This window comes from Schistocerca cancellata, chromosome 10 (assembly GCF_023864275.1).
Source record: "Schistocerca cancellata isolate TAMUIC-IGC-003103 chromosome 10, iqSchCanc2.1, whole genome shotgun sequence".
NCBI classification, from domain to species: Eukaryota; Metazoa; Arthropoda; class Insecta; order Orthoptera; family Acrididae; genus Schistocerca; species Schistocerca cancellata.
The window spans coordinates 66,936,965-66,957,530 of NC_064635.1; the positions used below are offsets into that span (position 1 = coordinate 66,936,965).

Here is a 20,566-nt window from a genome sequence, read left to right on the forward strand (position 1 = left end):
TGTACCTATTTCCTGAAGTATTGTTAACATGAAGGTGTAAAAATATTAGTAGACTCATTGACATTCAACGGTGTATTAATGTAAATGTGTAACAATCATCTTGTGCATATGTTGTAGGTGACAGTTCATATAAATGGTTCATATAAATGATGTATAGCTTCAGCTTGCAAATAAGTAGACAAAGAAATGATCTTGTGCCCTTCCAGTCTCAACCTTTTCTCTTCTCCAGGAATTTATTGCTCCTGTCCCCAAATATTCTCTCTTTGTCAATGGTTGTAGTATTCTGTATGTTAAGAACTAACAATTCTTCACAATTTTAAACAAAAATTATAAATCTTCCATCATCCATCACACCTGTTACTTATTGCCTATGACACCCATAAATAAATGCTGACATCTGATTGCTCTCTTGCAACATTTAGCACAAAGAATTCACTCATGAAGTCATACACACCAGCAACACACAGTGAACGCCATGATCCCTCAAAAACACTGGCTGTCTAGTGCACACACACCCCATAGCAAATGCCACAGAGAATACAACAATTGGATTTGTGCAGCACTTGTAGTACACCCCTGTGAATAGAAGTGTGAACTGTAGTATGTTCTAGTAAGCAGTGCCTTTGCTAAAATGGAAATTATTAAAAATGGTAGAGTGATGACAAACATCTGTTGTCTGCTTTGTGGTAGGTTGTAGATATTGTGTTCCAGATACTAAATTACATATGTGGAATTCAAAATTAAGGTGAACAGTTTCTGTATTAAAGCAGAAATTGCGAAGCTAAACAATTATTGCCACAAAACCAGAAAATAAGGTTCTCGTGACAGTTTTAACCAAATAATCCCCATGCGACTCTGTTGAAAACACACATCTCCTCTACAGTTATCAGCTCTTCAGTTAGATCTGAACATGCTCCTCTACATAAGTTGCGGTCACACAATGAAATATACGATGAAGAGTGTAGAACCAATACAAAGTTGTGTGAGGACATTTCATTTTACAAGTTCAGCCAACAAACAAATGTTTAGAAATAATGTCAATGAAAATAATCAGTTTTTGAAAATATAATGTAACTGAATCGATAAAAGAATTGCTCACCAAGCAGCAGCAGGAGAACACACATACATGTATTTAAGTCTGCAAACTTCTGGGGACTGTGGCTCCTTCTGGGAGAAGGGTTGAAGGAGAAGGAAGAGGGGTGATTTTAGGAAAATAATTAGAGTTTGGAAAAGTCACCCAAAGCCCCGGGTAAGTGGAGAATTACCAGATGGGATGAGCAGGAAAGACTGATTGTTGGGGACTGCATCAGATGAGATTTGAAAACCTGAGAGCTTAAAAGTGGAAGAGAGGGTATATGCAAGACAGAGGTTACTGACAAAACATCATGCATAATTTAATAATAGCGGAAAGCTAAATTCATTGTATGTGGTAGAGATAGTGGGCGGAAAGGATGGGTAGGTGGGGATGTCAGGTAAAAATAGACAGGTCAGAAAATGAAAGATACAGAAAACTAAAAGGGAGGGAAGAAAGGAATAGTCACTGACACAGAAGTAATTAACGCAAATTAAGTGCAGGTGAGTGGCAAGAACCAAGGACACGTTGTAGTGCCAGTTCCCACCTGCGGAGTTCTGAGAAACTGGTGTCTGGAGAAAGAATCCAGATGGCACACGTGATGAAACAGGCACTGAGGTCATGTCTGTCCAGTTGAGAGCATGCTCTGCAACGGGATGCTGTGTGTTGGCTGACACCCATTCATCTTAACTGATAACTTGGTAGTAGTTATGCGAATGTAAAAGGCCAGACAGTTTTTATGTAACAGCTGATAGGACTGGTATAGGTGACAGTAGGAGGCTGCTCAGGGCAAGTCTTACAGAAGGGTCAGTCACAGGGATAGGAGCCATACAGTGGGCAGATGGGTGCAGAAGGAGCATAGTGTCTCACAGGGACAATGCAGAGATTGAGAGGGTAACGAAAAGCTATTCTGAAACTGGTAGGAAAAATGTTGGACAGAATGGATTTCATTCCAGACCATGATTCTGTGTGTCATTTTGCGCATCACATCTAGAATAGCTTTTCGTCACCCACACGATTGCCAACTCTGGTTCGAGTTGCCGGAGATGGAAATCGTGTGCGTGCGGTGTGCTTGCTTGTGTGTATGAATGGTGTGTGTTTCTCTTTTTCTGATGAAGGCTGTGGCCAAAAGCTTGTGTGTAAGTGCCTTTTAACTGTGCCTACCTGCAACTTAATGTGTCATCTTTACAATAAGTATCTGTTCCTACACTGCTAGTATTCCTTCCTTGAATTTCCCTAATTTAAACCTTAATGTCAGATTCATAAAGAAACTCTGAGAAAAAACTGTCCCATCTGCGGGATTGAATTTTAAAAAGTGCCTGAATGAATGAGTCATTATGTGTCGATAAGAGTACAGATAATTTAAGAGAAAATGAAGCACCAGAATTAAAGTGACCAATACTTTATTTTTCATACACATGTTGCAAAGAGACAGTGTCCACTGAGAACTGTTTCAAAACAGTGCTAGAAATGATTTCATTGTTGTGAATGCAGAGTTTTGTTTTGTGACCACTTCTCCTCTGTGACTACACTGGAAAACTTCAGACTATCATGTACAAATGGACAGTAAAAAAATTAGAAGTATGTAGAGTCCAAACTTTTCATGAAAGTTAAGTAGCACCTTACCTTTATTCCACTGACAAAATTTCTGAGTTCTGGCGAATTTGAAAAGGAATTTTTAGCGCAATTTTGGTCTGAGTCTATACAAGAAAGATTACGCAAAAAAGTGTACAGTGCCGAAATGTATAACCCAAAGATGGGTACACCATGGAAATATGGAATACTTTGAAAAATATACAAATATGGCCAGTCACTGGGATGAGCCTGTAATACCTAGAGATTTGTTGAGAGTTCTGAAAGTAAGAATACCAGTCACTATTCGACAACAATTATTTAACACCCCTGATACTGATATAAAGGAGTTTCTTATCATAACTGACTCGTTAAGATTTAGTACAGGAGGATGTAAGAAAATCTACTGAAGGAATTGCCAATGGTAGGAATAATAATAATAATAATAATAATAATAATAATAATAATAAACCCCGTGGAGGCCCGGGAAAAGAATAGGTCTCCGGTATGTTCTGCCAGTCGTAAAACGCGACGAAAAGAACAAACCACTAATAGGGCAACCCCCCTTTTAGTGTGATTAGTTGGTTCAGGACAGAACTAAAGAAGCCTCAGACAAGCGCCATCATGGTCGGAGACGGCGTTTGAACCCTATGCCCGCCCACAATGGTAACGACACTGCTAGCCAACTGGAAAATTATTTAAATCCAAATAGAGGTGTTTTGCAGGATATGCTTCCTGCAACCACCCTAGAAGGAAAACAAAGACAGAGGATGAGATGGTCAGATGAAGTTAATCGACACCTCATGTTCTGTTATTACCAAGCAACAAACCTAGGAACCAACACAACTGGATACAGATCACAAGTATACACAACATTTATTATCAGATACCCAGAATTAAAATTGTTAACAGAACAACAACTAGCTGATCAGATCCGTGTAATAATAAAAAATAACAGGATACCCCAGTCAGAATTAGAAAACATCAAACAACAAGTTCAACAAATACTGGAACAAAATAATGTGCAATCAGAAGAAGAAGAAGAAGAAAATACAGTAATGGACTCAAACATCCCAGAGCAAACAAACAAAGAACAACACGCATCAAATAAACAATCAGAGGAAAACGAAATCTTAAGAAAGCCACCAGAACAAGCACAAATAGAACTCGAAGTAACACACATGTTAGATATAGAAGAAAAATTTCAGTTGACATATATAGAATACAAAGACACAAATACAGACATTAGACCATTCTTGCATAGACCGCCAAATAACCCACAAGTCGAAACAACAATAAAAACTATCAACACAATCATACACAACAAAATAAATGAAAACACAACTATGGAAGGGTTACAACTACTGGTTTATATAGGAGCACTCACTACACTAAATATACACACTAGGCAGAGATCAGAACCAACCAACACACAGAAGAAACCCACAAAACCAGCATGGCAACACCGGCTGCAGATCAGAATATAAAAACTGAGAAGAGACATCGGACAGCTAACACAATTAATAGGAATTGAAATGTCAGAAAAAAACTAAAAAGGTTAGGTAAAATCTCACAAAAAGAAGCGATAGAGCAATTATATGAAAAGAAGCAGAAATTACAAGCATTGGCCAAACGACTTAGAAGATACAAAAAAAGTGAAAATAGAAGGAAACAAAACCAAACATTCAACACAAACCAAAAGAAATTTTACCAGACAATAGATAACACACACATTAAAATAGACAATCCACCAAACATAACAGACATGGAACACTTCTGGAGCAACATATGGTCAAACCCAGTACAACATAACAGACATGCACGGTGGATACAAGCAGAAACAGATACATTCAAGATGATACCACAAATGCCTGAAGTGATAATTTTGCAACATGAAGTCACCCAAGCAATTAATTCTACTCACAATTGGAAAGCCCCTGGAAAAGATAAAATAGCAAATTTCTGGCTAAAGTAGTTCACCTCAACACATTCACATCTAACTTAATTATTTAACAGTTACATTGCAGACCCATACACATTCCCTGATACACTTACACATGGAATAACTTATCTGAAACCTAAAGATCAAGCAGACACAGCAAACCCAGCTAAATATCGCCCCATAACATGCCTACCAACAATATACAAAATATTAACTTCAGTCATTACATAGAAATTAATGACACATACAACGCAGAACAAAATTATAAATGAAGAACAAAAAGGCTGTTGCAAAGGAGCACGAGGACGTAAAGAGCAACTGATAATAGATGCAGAGGTGATATATCAAGCTAAAACTAAACAAAGGTCGCTACACTACGCATACATTGATTACCAAAAAGCTTTTGATAGTGTACCCCACTCATGGTTACTACAAATATTGGAAATATACAAAGTAGATCCTAAATTGATAACAGTTCCTAAACATAGTAATGAAAAATTGGAAAACCACACTTAATATCCAAACAAATTCAAATAATATCACATCACAGCCAATACAGATTAAGCGTGGAATATACCAAGGAGACTCGTTAAGTCCTTTCTGGTTCTGCCTTGCTCTGAACCCACTATCCAACATGCTAAATAATACAAATTATGGATACAATATTACTGGAACATACCCACACAAAATCACACATTTGCTATACATGGATGATCTAAAACTACTGGCAGCAACAAATCAACAACTCAACCAATTACTAAAGATAACAGAAGTATTCAGCAATGATATAAATATGGCTTTTGGAACAGACAAATGTAAGAAAAATAGCATAGTCAAGGGAAAACACACTAATCAGGAAGCTTACATATTGGATAACCACAGCGACTGCATAGAAGCGATGGAAAAAACAGATGCCTATAAATATCTAGGATACAGACAAAAAATAGGAATAGATAATACAAATATTAAAGAAGAACTAAAAGAAAAATATAGACAAAGACTAACAAAAATACTGAAAACAGAATTGACACTAAGAAACAAGACAAAAGTTATAAATACTTATGCTATACCAATATTGACCTACTCATTTGGAGTAGTGAAATGGAGTAACACAGACCTAGAAGCACTCAATACACTTACACGATCACAATGCCACAAATATAGAATACATCACATACATTCAGCAACTGAAAGATTCACATTAAGCAGAAAGGAAGGAGGAAGGGGATTTATCAACATAAAAAATCTACATTATGGACAGGTAGACGATTTAAGAAAATTCTTTCTAGAACGAGCAGAAACTAGCAAAATACACAAAGCAATCACTCATATAAATACTGCAATTTCATAACCACTTCTACAACCCTTTAGATTACATAACATCAATAGATATGAAGAAAGTAAATTGGAATAAGAAAACACTACATGGCAAGCACCCGTATCATCTAACACAGCCACACATCAATCAAGACGCATCCAACACATGGCTAAGAAAAGGCAATATATACAGTGAGACGGAAGGATTCATGACTGCATTATAGGATCAAACAATAAACACCAGATATTACAGTAAGCATATTATTAAAAATCCCAATACCACAACAGATAAATGCAGACTTTGCAAACAACAAATAGAAACAGTAGATCACATCACAAGCGGGTGTACAATACTAGCAAATACAGAATACCCCAGAAGACATGACAATGTAGCAAAAATAATATATCAACACCTTGCCTTACAACATAAACTTATAAAACAACATGTTCCCATATACAAGTATACACCACAAAATGTACTGGAGAATGATGAATACAAATTATACTGGAAGAGAACCATTATAACAGGTAAAACAACACCACAGAACAAACCTGACATCATACTCACCAATAAAAAGAAGAAATTAACACAGCTAATGGAAATATCCACACCCAATACAACCAATATACAGAAGAAAAGAGGAGAGAAAATTGAAAAATACACCCAACTGGCTGAGGAAGTCAAAGACATGTGGCATCAGGATAAAGTTGACATTATACCAATTATACTATCAACTACAGGAGTCATACCACACAATATCCACCAGTACATCAATGCAATACAGCTAAATCCAAACTTATATATATAACTACAGAAATCCGTAATTATTGATACATGTTCAATTACCCGAAAGTTCCTAAATGCAATGTAACATATACCGTACAGTTAAAAGGAAGTCACGCTTGATCAAGGTCCGCGTCACTTTCCATTTTTGACCAGACATAACGTCTGAGAAAAGAAAGAAATAATAATAATCGTAAACCATCATGGAATGGGAACCCTTCAATCAAGGGCAATAACAGTCCTAGGAAAAATAAAAGTAAACAGTTCAATAATGGAGGTTATTATAACAATAATGAAATGAATTATGGATCAAAGGTAGAAAACAACAGTAACAGCAGCAATCAAAAACAACCTGTATTGAATAATAATCATCAACAGGATGATAACGAAAATGTAAATAACCATTTTAATCGTAAAAGGAGAACTGGATATGGGCAAAATAGTCCTTATGTGGACAACCCAAAAAACGTGGTCAGGGCAAGGATACTGGCAACAGCCAGGTCCTAGTGGTTGGAATCCACAACTAACATACGGTTCGCATTCACAGCCAATAAATTTTATGCACGCTACACCCATGCAGGATAATCCTTATCCACAACAGTGGAATAAATGAGTAAGACCATCTCCCACTAACTACCAACAAAATGCGAGGATAGTGGAGATGCCTTCTGAGCAGGAACCAAATAATAAGAAACCATCAAATTAAAATCGGTCCCTGTATGCCTTCGACAGGTGACCAAGGATGGAAACGAAGGCAGTAGGTCGAAGAGTTGGACAAAGAGAAGAAATAAATAATTCAAGCATGAGTAACTGCAATTATAAGCAATGTGACCACCACTATACTTCTTGATACCGGAGCGAGTGTGTCAGTTATGAATATGCAGTTCTATAAAAGGGCCTCGCAGATTAGAAAATTACCAGTTTTGCCTGTTTCAAACTGCAAAGTTGTTGGTGCACTAGGACAGAAGGCCCAAACAATCAAGTTCCAGACTCAAGTTGAGATTCAAATGGAAATTGGAGCCATAACATGCACATTCCTTTTAGTAGAGAATCTTTCGGTCTTACTGGGACTAGATTTTATGTGGAAGAAGGAGGCAATAATAGATGTTGCCTGTGAGACCTTCACCTTTAAATACCATCAGCAACAGACGACAATTGACCTCAACCATGAATTTCATGCAGCCTGTTACCAATAAGAAATTTGATTTTTTGCACCAGTGTTCTGAAACAGATCATGTTGGAGAATGAACAAATGAAATTCTGTCATAATCCATCAAAATCATCATGCACTCAATTCCAATACTATCAGTGACACTATCAAGGAGAAGGTAAATGAAGCAACAAACATTGAGGAATTTCAAGCTAAACAATTGACAGAGTTATTATCTAAATACCCTGCAGTATTTGCAGATAAGCCTGGTATAGTGAAAGGATCTGCCTATGATATGCAGGTATATCCACATAAGAGCTATTATTGAGCATCTTACTTGGTCCCCTGGACCAGAAAGGAAGATGTCATGAAAAAGATAAGGAAGATGGTGGGCTGGGGTATAACTGAGACATCGAACTCCCCTTATGGTAGTCCTTCGCTAACAATAAGCAAAGCAGATAAAAGAGTTAGACTGGTTCTTGACGCATGGGACATTAACAAAATTATCATGCCTGTGCAAATGAAACCCGAAAATTTAGACGAGCAGATCCAGAAGTTTTATGGCAAAGGATACTTAAGCTCTTTAGATCTGAGATCATCATTCTGGCAAATAACGTTCCGTCGAGGTCATTAGAGACGGAGCACAAGCTCGGGTTAGGGAAGGATGGGGAAGGAAATCGGCCGTGCCCTTTCAATGGAACCATCCCGGCATTTGCCTGAAACGATTTAGGGAAATCACGGAAAACCTAAATCAGGATGACTGGAGACGGGATTGAACCGTCGTGCTACCGAATGCGAGTCCAGTGTGCTAACCACGCCGGAGTATTTATTGTGGCACTTGACAATGTGCTGTGGCCACAGTTGCTCGATCGAGCCACAGCATATGTTGATGATCTCTTACTAGCAACAGAGAGATGGGACGAGCACATTAATCTATTGCAAGATGTTGTAAGTAAATTTGCCGAAAGGAGAGTCGTGGTAAATATAGAGAAATCAAAATTTGCCGAAAAGTAGATTAAATTTCTAGGACATATTATTTCACCTGAGAGTATCAAACCAGATCCCACTAAGATAGCAGCAATTGCTAACTTCCTTTATCCCAAAACTAAGCGACAATTAAAGAGTTTCATTGGTTTGGCGTCCTCCTCCTGGCATTTTCTACCCACTCAACAATTTAACAGTGACGCATTACTAGGATTATTGAAAAAGAATGCATGATGGTGCTGGACCATTCAATGCAGAGAAGATTTTGATAGGATTAAAGAAGCATGCACCAATCTTGCACCAGCCAGATATGTCAAAAGACTTCTTTATTGCTACTGATAATTCAAGCTATGGTTTAGGTGCACATCTGTTCCAAACTGAACAACAAGAAAATTGACTGGACATAAGAATGATAAGATTTGCCAGTTGTATATTGGTGAAATGTGAACGGGCGTACACTGTGACAGAACCGGAAGCATTGGCCATTGTCTTTGCGTTTAAAAAAATTCCATTATTATGCCTATGGGAAGTATGTGAATGTTCAATGCGACCATCAGGCATTAATGCTTTCTTGTAAATTGCTACACTGACGTTTAGCTAGATGGACTCTGGCACTACAGGACTATAACTTTGAGATAAGACATGTCAATGGGCCAGACCACGTTGTTGCGGATACTCTTTTGAGATTGCCACAAGGAATGTCAGAATTCACAGCAATAGTTGAGAATTCTATGGAATTTAAAGTTTTGTTCATAAAAGACTTGACATATCGAGAAAGATACACGGAAATGTGGAAAGACTTGTAAAAGTCACAGGAAAATGATCCTATGTGGAAAAACATTAGGGACATCCTCAAACAACAACAAGATAGTGTCTTACATTAATGTTACCAGTTACATAGTTACATGATAAAATTTTATTCTATAAAATGAAGGATGGTGTGTGTGCATCCCTACAGATCAACTTGAAGATTTAATTTGGTTCACCCACTGAGCTTGGGGACATTTTGTAATTGTCAAAACTACACTTAAAATTAAACAATAGTGTTACTTCCCAAACCAGAAAAAGACAGTCCAAGAAGTACTGAGAAATGTGACATATGCCAAAAGGCAAAGCCAAACAATAGGTGCAGGGATACAGAATTACACCCAATAATAACATAAAGACCTAGAGAGGTAATTGCACTGGACATAACAGGACCCCTACTGACAGCTCAAAGGGGGATCAAATACATCCTAGCTATATATGATTTATTCTCCAAACATCTGAAAATGTAGGCTTTGCGTGCAGCAACTGCTAGCAGTATTGGGAGAAAGCTAACTACAGATTACTTTACAACAATTGGATACCCTACCACTGTTATTACAGATAATGCTACCTATTCTACTGGAAGCAAATGGAAAAATATAATGGAAGAATATGGAATAAGGCATGTCTTAATATCAAGATTTTCACCTAGCAGTAACCCAGTAGAACGAATGTTCAAAGAATTAAACAGACTTACCGGACCTACATGTCTAATAAGCAAACAAAATGGATTGAATATCTAAACAATTTTGTTGAAATATACAATGATTTACCACACCTATCAACTGGATTTGCACCAAATGAGTAAATGGGTAATAGTCAGGAGAAGAATGAATGCACTAAGACTATACCTAAGTTGCAAAACAAAGATATGTCACACCAAGAAAAGGTGGAGATGGTGTTATGAAATATTACTATGCAAGTAGAACTCCGTAAAATGAAGTTCGACAAGAAATTAACCAACCAACAAGAATAGGCTGTAAATGAATTTGTATACATCCCAAGGCGTCACTTTTAAAGAAGCAGAATAAGAAGTGGCACCTACTATATAGAGGTCCCTACATGAAGGATGTTACTTACTAGCAGAAGTTAACAATGACAAAATGAAAGGGTTGTATTGCCACAGAGATTTAAAGAGATACCTTCACTAAATGGTAATAACTAAAGAAGTGATGTAAATAACATTTTTCTGCCGAGTGTTGGTACACTTGTGTAAGTATTGTACATAGTAGTTATAAGTGATATACTTACTGCATTTCATAAATTTGTGTCTTGTTAATTTTAAAATTGTACTTTAGGTCACTTGACAACCAGAAAATGCAGAAAACTAATATAAAGAAACTAGAGTCAATCAGGCCAGAGATATGTGAATCACATTCTAAGATTAGTGAATTTCTATATCATTTCAATATTTTATATACTGAATTTTATTATTTGTGCTAGATTAGGAAAAACATTGCACTTTGTTTGTTTTCTACTTCTTGTATGTAATATAAATATTCATGTATTATCTTGTGTCTTTAAATGAATAATTAAGTGGATAGATAACTTTTGAGCGCATACATGTGTTGACCGTAAGTTGTACGTGAGTCTGTATATTTTCTAAATTATTGACTCTGGCTCAGCTTGAGTAAGATTTTGTGTACCATTTGGGTACAGGTTGACTTAAGAGAATTTCTTACTAAAGTATTCCGAACTCACTTATGATTGACATTCCGAACATGGACATTTGTCCTATTCTTTCAAAAAGTAATGTTACCCGTATGAATAATGATGAATTAATAAGAGTTTATATAGAAGGGACTGTGTACTGTGATCAACACAGGTCTGATCTGATCCGATGATGATTAATGTAGAGGATCAACTGAATTAATGTCAATGTTTACATGATCCTTGTCAATATGTTTTGACATAAGCCACAAAATGTAATCAACTAACAAGGTCGTTAATTATGTTGTAACAAAATGAAACTGATGTAGTTGTTGTGTGGAATGTAAAACCACCAACAGTGAATTGGACAGTGGAACATGTGTAACTAAAAACTGTATAAAGAAGGTGAGATAGACATGTGATAAACTGCGGATTTTTTAAAATAAACAATATCATAACTTTCAAAATGATTTTACGGACACCCATAGAGTGAAATGATATTAGTTGCAATGATAAGAGACGTTGATTTCAGTTAACAACTTAAAACAGTATAACATGCCAGACCTTTAGTGGTGCAGTCACGTCTATGCTATGTGAGTAAGATATTTTGAATCAGACTATACCTGCTGTGTTGCACCAACAATGTGTGCTATGGCACTGGCTCCATTGCATCATGCAGAAATGTTTATAAACAGTGCTGGTGAAAACAAAGTATCACGACGGACACCGCAAAAACTAACTGGTGCTGTGTCGTTTACAAAATATTATAAATAAATAGTGGATCACTACATTGAAATGAGAGGACAGTGTTATGATTCTGGGCCATGTTGTATATAAAGTTGTATATCAAGCGAACCCAAATCTAACCATTCTTTTGCAGAGCACCACCGATATATGACATGTATACTATCACTAATTTTCGACTTTCATGAACCCTTCGTGAACGAGCGGAAAATGGGAGGCGACAATCCTGGTGTGTTCCAGTGCAGCATGTGGTCCAGCAGCAGATCCAGACTTCAATGCAGCCCCACTTGCTGACGTTCTCGAGACTGGACATGGTGGAAGACCTTCTCATCATCGGCACAACGACCGACAGTTTTAATGACTTATGTCAATCAAAACCTTTTAAAATATTGTTGTAGAAATGAGTTCCTATGAACTAGTCACAGAAATTTTCGTAACAAATACCCATATAATTAGGATATGAACTTATTGTCAACAAATGTTTGTTAATACCACAAAATTCTATACCAAACACAGAAAGTAAGTAGTTATGGGTGTCGTGGATCCCCTTGGATAGCTTTATTCCCAGTTTTCCATATCCAGCAAACCCGAATTGGGGTGGGGAAGTAATGGTCTCCACCGTTATTTCCGAGGCATCTTTAAGTACCGAAGTAAACCTGACTATTACAAAAAATACTTATTGTTATATACATATAGATCCATCTCGTATGTTAAGAGGGTGAGTCAAATGAAAACCTTAAATAATTTTTAAAATATTATTTATTGTGCAGAAGTGGTGCAAAGCTGTAGCACTTTTCAAAATAATCTCCCCCACGCTCAATGCAAGTCCTCCAGTGCTTACAAAATGCATAAATTCCTTTCGAAAAAAATTATTTTGGTAGTCCGTGCAATCACTCATGCACTGCATGACATACCTATTCATCAGAACGGAACTTCTTTCCTCCCATTGTGTCTTTGAGTGGTCCAAACATATGGAAATCACTTGGGGCAAAGTCTGGTGAGTATGGCGGATGAGGAAGACACTCAAAATGCAGGTCTGTGTTTGTTGAAACTGTTATAAGGGCAGTGTGGGGCCTTGCATTGTCATGTTGCAAAAGGACATCTGCTGACACCAATCCACGTCGCTTTGATTTGATTCCAGGCCGCGGATGATTTTTTAGGAGATCTGTGTATGATGCACTGGTGACAGTGGTCCCTCTAGGCATGTAATGCTTCAAAATTATGCCTTTTTTTTACCCAAAAGAGTCAGCATAACCTTCCCTGCTGATGGTTCTGTTTGAAACTTCTTTGGTTTTGGTGATGAGAAATGGCGCCATTCCTTGCTCGCTCTCTTCATTTCCGGTTGGTTGAAGTGAACCCAGGTTTCGTCCCCAGTAACGATTCTTGCAAGAAAGCCATCGCCTTCTCGTTCAAAGCGCCAAAGAAATTCTTCACAAGCATCAACAAGTCATTCTCTCATTTCAGGAGCCAGCTGCTCTGGCACCCATCTTGCAAACACTTTGTGAAACTGGAGCACATCATGCACAATGTGGTGTGCTGACCCATAACTAATCTGTAAACATGCTGCAATGTCATTCAGTGTCACTCAGTGGTTTTCCTTCACTGTGGCTTCAACTGCTGCAATGTTCTGTGGAGTCACAACTCACTGTGCCTGACCCGGATGAGGAGCATCTTCCACTGAAGTCACACCATTTGCGAACTTCCTACTCCATTCGTAGTCTTACTGCTGTGACAAACATGCATCACCGTACTGACCCTTCATTCATTGATGACTTTCAATAGGTTTCACACCTTCACTACGCAAAAACCAAATAACAGAACACTGTTCTTCCCTGGTGCAAGTCGCAAGTGGAGCGGCCATCTTTATACTGATACTGCGACAGTATGTGTGCACCTGCACTATGCTGCCATCTACAGGCCATTCTGCACGCTGTTTGTAGCACGTTTACCAACTTACCGGATAACGGCGTGAAATTTCGATTTGTTATTACAAATTTAAGGTTTTCATTTGACTCACCCTCGTATATTCACAACAACATCAAAACTATTATGACTCTTAAGTATACTGAGACTATCAGACACCTGAAGAGTGAATAATTATGGCTAAAACCAGTGCGTATTGTGGCTATTGTGGACTGTTAAAAACAATTTTGTCACTAAATATTTTTTTTAACAGCCCTGGGGGCAATATAGCATCCATGCCTCTATTTTATAGTTTATAAAAACATTTTTTATTATTTTTTGAAATATGAGATATCATGAGAGACAAGTCTGTTATCAAAGAAACAGTTTGGTTTTGCTAGTGCAGAGATAGTTTAACAGTGACTTAACAAGCCACAGAAAACAGACTGAAAACAATGATATCTTTTAATTATAAGAACAATTATTATTATCACTGATTTTTATTTGCATTCTTTCTTCTTGTTCGAGTAGCCATGTTGCTATCAAGACACACTTTAATCTGCTGCCTATGATAAGGTCTGGCATTATTACTATTATGTAAACTACCTATTGTAAATTATTGGAGAAAAATAAGAGTATAATGTTGTCCAAGTTCATCTCATATTTTCTGTAAGAATATTAATTATCTTGATCCTCTGCATTCCATCTTTGTTTCGCTGTGGACGAGCTGCAACATCGCCATTAGCGGTAATATATTTATATGAGTTTATTGGCAAGAGTTATAGTTTTATTTCAGATTGAAAATGATGAGAACAATTATGTAATGCTGATTAATGTTTCTTATTTACACGGCAAGTTTAGATTGCTAAATAATTCAGACATTTATATTTGCCATTGTAAAAAGAGTCCACGTAAAGGTTACTTGACTGTACATCAAAATCTATGCTATGAGAAACTATTTTAACTTCTACCATTCTTTGCTGGTGTCAGAGCATAAAACTTTTTCAGCTAAAGCTCGGAAATCTTTTCAGTAAAATTCGTCGATGTTGTGTGTCTCCCTGTTATAAAAATGAAGTGATAGTCAAGAGTGAAATAAGTTTGTATGAAAGTAGGCAACGAACCTAACTGAATAATTTTAAAGAGATACACTTCTTTACAGACAACATATGAAAATGGCTGTGTGTTTCAACTTAGTTCACATTCGTGCTCATGTCATATTCCAGGCAGGTAATGCAGTAATTGAATGACAATTTAGAACTGTAGACATATTTAAATATTTATGTAGGATGCTGCTACATTTACGCATTCACAACACCGTTTAAAACACAGCACATCTTTCACGAAGGCGTCAGGCGAATTTGTATCTGATTTTTTGAATAGGTGTATTTTTCGTTTATTTTTGGAAAATCTGGGGGTTACAATATTCCACCTCAGTATGACAAACCAATGTTCACTAACCCCTCCATCTGTTTTGATACATGTTATGAGCTTAGGAATATTTGTTGCTAGGAGGTCAAGTGCATTTTCACAACCATTTGTTATTCAAGTGGGCTCATGAACTAACTGCTCGAAATAATTTTCATAGAATGCATTTGGCACAAATTCAAATGACGTTTAATGCTTACCTACGGTTTTAAACATGGATTTTTGCCAACGTATCAAGGATAAATTAGTCAGCATCAACTATAATTTTATGAGTCATCTAAGTTGGTAGGTCAGTAAAAGCAACTAATTATTTTATTTCGGTTGCCAAGAATGACCTCTGCCCATAATAACTCACAGGAACTATCTGCTTCAATTTCACTACAAGATAAACTACTTCTAAAACACGCTACCGCCATCTGTTTTTAGCCTATCCCTTCAGAACACCATTAGGTTCTTTGCAAAAACTTCGGCTCAACTTATCTCTGGCTTTAGCCAGCTTTCAGTGCCCATTACGATTTGAGCATCAATGCTGTCTATTGGTGCTCACAGTTCTGGTACTTTTCCGACACATCTACAACAATTTACAACTGTTGTACTGATGGTTCCTGTATCTGCTTTCTTCCTACATTGGCCTGCACCCTTTGAGGCTGAAGCCCTTTTTGTATTTCCATAAGACCCTCTAATGTAAAAACCTGCCCAGTCCATGCCACACAGCCCCTGCTACCTGCATAGCCACCTCCTGCATGTAGTGAACTCCTGACCTATTCAGTGAAACCTGAAACCCCACCACTCGATCGCGGAAGTTGAGGAATCTGCAGCCTACACAGTTGGAGGATCATTTGAGCTTCTGATTCAGAGCCTCCACTCGGCTCTGTACCAAAGGTCCGCAGTCGGTCCTGTCAACTATGCTGCTCTGCTTTCATAAATCTTCATGCAGTGGAACAGTAGCATTATTCCTCTGTAATTCTCTTAGGATACCTCGTTACCCTTCTTAAAGATAGTTACAGTAAATGCCTTTGTTTCATCATCAGAAATCTTTCCACATGTCCATACTAAACTCATTAGTCTATACAGTCACAGAATTACGGTAGGTCCTGCAGCTTTGATCATCTCCACTGTGATGTCATCTAGTCCACGAGCTTTGCCATTTTTCATTTCTAGTACAGCTTTCTCTACATCCAACATCTGCAGATCATCTTTTCCTATTTCCTCAGTGGTGATGTTTCTTTCGTCTACCTCTATCTCATAACACATATCTGTTTCATCATGTCCTCATAGTTTTTGGAAATATTCTTTCCATACTTTCAAAACTACTACTCCCTCCCGCACAGGTTTTCTTATTTTGTTGATAACTTTTGAGTATTTTCTTTCTGCTTCCTTCTGCTACCTAATATACAGTATAGTATCTTCTTGTCATCCATAAAATTATCTTTTCTTTCTTTTGTGATTTTTTTCCAAGGACATATTGTTAGCCAATGCTATAATCTTTCTTGCTGCTCTGCTTATGTGTACTGCCAGCAAAGAATTGTTAGCAGTTAATGTAAAAAATATTGTACATTCCATTTCTGTTTTTGTTCTAAATAGGCACTTTATTCAGCGGCACTTAGACTTGTGGCAGCGCTCCACTTGTGAGAGTACTTGAGTGTAAGCTACTGCTACCCCCTCCTAATTCTCGGGCATAATCGCAACAATGCTGCCACGGTGGCCAGGTTTGCAGTTTGGTATGCCACGTAATATGTAGCATTTAAAGAATTTTCATTATGTGTATTTCAATTCAACACAACATTGCCGCCGCCCCCCCCCCCCCCCCCCCCCGGTACCTTATGTAATTTCATTTTCGTGTATTTATAAAATTGAGGAGTTCAATAAAACACACAATGTACAGTTGCTTGGAATGAGTAAACTATTTTGTCTGATTCCTCATATCAACAATCATTTTGTCAACTACAGAGTAATCATTACATGTAAACTTCGGTTCATTAGAGTCCAACTAGGTGATAGGAAATTTACAACGAATATCCGTAAGGAATTGACACATAAAATTGGTAACTGACTGAACTGAGCACACTCAATCTGGAGGTCACAGGTTAACGAGGAATGCAGTCCGTTATTTAGGAATTCTTTACAGAAACATACACATAGCTTAGCACCAGTGTAAGTTAATGATATGGTTACTTTATTTTGATTGTTTATCTTAATGGGCACCAAATTGGTAACCTTCTTAAGCAGCTCTAATAAATAAAAGATTGTTAGTTTACACATACCTGAAAACCCTTCTGCTTTGCATAGCTCCACATTTCTTCAAATTGCTTTACTTTATCATTGATGCAGTCAACAATTATAAAGGGAAAGTATCCATCATTCACTGTTTTCTTGAATGCTTTCAACAATGAACCATGGTAATGCTTATCCATGCCTGCTTCATACTCGTACACCATCACCTGACAGATTTTTATAAATCTCATTATCAACAACAACATAACATAACAGAAAAATTTTAATATTCCTAAAACTTTTGTTAGTGAGAAATGAATGCTTACTTACAAGAGGCACTAAGAACTGCTACAACGACAGAAGATGGACAACAATTTCACTTTAAGTTAAGAGTTTTTACTATCGATCAAGTCTACAGCAGTCAGTAAAGCATATTTATCCCCAGTTTTTTGAATGAACATTAACTGACTTTGGAAAGGAGGATAGCAGCAGAACTCGAGAAAGTGAAACAGTACGAATGGCAATGCAACATGCCACCACTTAACAGAAATAGTGAAACGCCCACACAGGTCAAAAACAAACAAATGATACTTCACAGTACACTGATAATACACTGACCAGCATGAAAACTGCAAAGATAATTTCTTTAAAAAAATTATTTTATATTTTGATCACTTTTATGACACTAATATACTACTTTATGATAAAATATTGTGGTGTGATCCTATCTAATTGTCTAAGAAAAGAAAAGAAAAAGACGATTGTAAACAGTAATACAGATAGATTAACACTTTAAGCAAATTTTGAGGAAGCTCAATGAAGGCAATGCACCACCACTTTGGCTTCATATATGTCACACGCCTCTCTTCACATCTTCAAAAGCGTTTATTACCTCTTCTTGCACCAATCACAACATCCAACATTTCAGGTATGCTCTGAGAGGTCCCTCTCCCCAGCTTGTCCAGTACACTCTCAAGTGTTCGAGCATACCAAGCCATAGCACAAATTTCCACCTCATCGGAGATCTCTCACTGCACTTTATCCTATATTTTTCGATGAGGGCCCTTAAAGTGTGGGTGTGCATTGTCACATGTTAGTGTAAAATCATAATCAACAAATTGAGGTAACAGCACGACATGCTCCTGAATGATTTCCTTCACATACTGACGGGCTGTAAGGCTTACGTCCTCCATGAAGATCAAATCCGCCCCCCGCAGTCATACTGATTTCTGCCCACACCATAAGAAAACCATCCAAATCAGGCACCCTAGACGTATTCGCTCCAGACCCTCTCTCCACCATCAGGTGATTGCAGTCAGATAATGACTCATTGGTGAATGACACTCGCTCCCCTGCTGTGCTCTCCAGCCGCGATATTCTCCTGTGAAATGTAGTCGATGTGTCTCATGCTCTCTGGAAGTTCTGGGCCTGTAGTAATCCATCTGGATTGAAAACTGGCAGCTTCCAGTCTTCTTCTGAAGGTTCTATCACTATCATCAACTCTTCAAACTAGGTGGAATTGATTACTTGATTCAACAGCAGTGTGACAGTGGTGGTGAACTTGAAGTTGCAAGAAGTGGTTCTCTATCACCAACACCGCTCTTCTTGGTCCCAATCCTAGTTTCCTTGAATAGTCTCCACTTTCCCTGTACCTTCTTACAGTTCTGGAAAATCATGGAAGGTGTAGTTTCCAACACTTCTGCAATGTACGGCATGCTGCAACCATCTTCCACCGAAGCAAGAGTTTTTGCAGCATCTTCAAGGCTTAACAGCATATTTACTCCAGAAAGCCAATTACAATAATTGCTGAAAGATCTCAATAATACATGTCAATGAAAGAGGAACAATACAAGATACAGCAATAAGTGCTACAAGATTAGGAAAACATTATCGCCTCACATCCAGTGACAAATTTTTCAGGTTGTGCAGGGAAAAACAATTAAGGCTAGTGCAACTGAAAATCAACACTTCACCAACCCTCACAAAGCATCATCAATAACGGCCCACATCCAAAAATATAGGATAAAGTGCTGCATTTTGATTAAATAGATAATTACACATCAATTATTACGGGTCACATATTTCGTGCTGGTCAGTGTAGAAATGAGTGACCTCTCTATCTTCACACTCATCAGTCAGCCATCTGTGAGAATGCTGAACAAAAATCCATCACTGAAATACCTTACCTCAATACTCACAGTTTTTCCACTAACACACTCTCTTCATAGTTGAGCTACATTCCTAGATTTTTCCTTCCAATTCTGCTTGTTCTGATGCCCCCATTCTCCCTACCAGTACCTACACAATCAATATTGCAGGCCAGTGGCACGGGCTTCCTAGAGGGCAAATACACGGCTCCCCAGTGGGGTTTTATGTTCAATTAGAAAATGTGTATTATCTGACTAATCCTGCTCGTACTTCGACTCTGAAACAATTTAGAAATATTTCGTCTATAACTGTTTCTGTTCGGTTTGTGGACTACCTGATATTTGCATCCCCCCCTCTCCCCCCAAAAAAGTTATTTATGTTCAATAAATATTATGGCAAGCAAATCCTGGATGACATATAAACATGTATACGAGGGTACATCAGAATGCACCAAATGAAAATGGCATCGAGTAGCAGGCAGTAACATCTAACTGCACTTCTATTTCTTCAATGCCAATCTATAATCACATATGTAGAGTGGAAAAAGCTCATGGCACAAGCCACAAAATAGCACTTAATTACTGCGCAAGATAGGAATTACTCAGTATGAACAATGCCCTCATAAAAATACAGCTATCCTATGAGAGCAAAATGGCTGGAACAACAAGAGAAAGCAGGACAACAGTAAGGGGTCTCAATCTGTTACATCTGAAAGCAAGTCAAGTGCCGCCTTGCTCAGTGGTAGGCATGAGGAGTATCTCCAAATAGTAATGACGTTGCTGCTCTATGAGACACAGTGGAATTTCATTCAATTACCTCAAATTGCTCAATTTAATACAAAACGCTCTCACTTTT

At 37.7% G+C, this 20,566-nt stretch overlaps 1 protein-coding gene across 12 annotated transcripts in view; it reads right to left on the reverse strand.

Moving 5' to 3' along the window:
• The window catches only part of LOC126106316 (YLP motif-containing protein 1-like), a 432,507-nt gene that overhangs the window by 144,656 nt on the left and 267,285 nt on the right, over nt 1-20,566 (reverse strand). For all 12 annotated transcript variants that reach the window (XR_007523332.1, XR_007523330.1, XR_007523331.1 and 9 more), the window contains one exon: nt 17,614-17,790. Coding sequence is in view for 9 of the 12 variants with exons in the window: in XM_049912551.1 (XP_049768508.1) it covers nt 17,614-17,790 (177 nt within the window). In the remaining 3 variants the exon portion in view is untranslated. The remainder of the gene's footprint in view (nt 1-17,613; nt 17,791-20,566) is intronic.